The sequence below is a fragment of the Chaetura pelagica genome, unplaced genomic scaffold (genome assembly GCF_000747805.2).
Source record: "Chaetura pelagica isolate M959 unplaced genomic scaffold, ChaPel_1.0 scaffold439, whole genome shotgun sequence".
NCBI classification, from domain to species: Eukaryota; Metazoa; Chordata; class Aves; order Apodiformes; family Apodidae; genus Chaetura; species Chaetura pelagica.
Genome location: NW_009954451.1, coordinates 7,990 through 8,552, shown reverse-complemented (window position 1 = coordinate 8,552; position 563 = coordinate 7,990). Strand labels below are relative to the sequence as shown.

Below are 563 nucleotides of genomic sequence, written 5' to 3'. Positions count from 1 at the left end.
ACCCCCTGCATGGGCAGGGACACCTCCCACCAGCCCAGGTTGCTCCAAGCCCCATCCAACCTGCCCTTCAACACTGCCAGGGATGGGGCAGCCACAGCTTCCCTGGGCAACCTGGGCCAGGCTCTCACCACCCTCACACTCCACAATTCCCTCCTCATGTCTCACCTCAATCTCCCTCTCCCAGTTTAAAACCATCACCCCCTGTCCTATCACTAGACTCTGGTGAAAAGTCCCTCCCCAGCTGTTCTGTAGGCTCCCTGTAGATACTGGAAGGTGCTCTAAGGTCTCCCCAAAGCTTTGTCTGGGCTCTATCCCTTCACAGTGCTGGGCCAGGGAGGGTGGGACAGGTTCAGGGTCACTGTCCCCTCTCCTGGAGCAGAGGAAACCATGGTCCCTGTGTGTGTTTCCTAGAGGGAAGTTAAGAGACACCATTCTGGACTGGGAAGATTCCCTGCCTGACCGTGACCTGACACTGGCAGATGAAGCCTGCAGGTACCTCCCCTGGGCTCTTCCCACTGCTGCCCCAGCCCCTGGCACTGCCCTCGGGACTGCCCAAGCTGCCC

At 59.5% G+C, this 563-nt stretch overlaps 1 protein-coding gene across 1 annotated transcript in view; it reads left to right on the top strand.

The window, feature by feature from the left end:
- Positions 1-563, top strand: part of SIRT6 (sirtuin 6) — an 11,835-nt gene that overhangs the window by 4,756 nt on the left and 6,516 nt on the right. Inside the window, exon 6 of the mRNA XM_010004502.1 lies at positions 412-492. Within this exon, the coding sequence (XP_010002804.1) occupies positions 412-492 (81 nt within the window). The remainder of the gene's footprint in view (positions 1-411; positions 493-563) is intronic.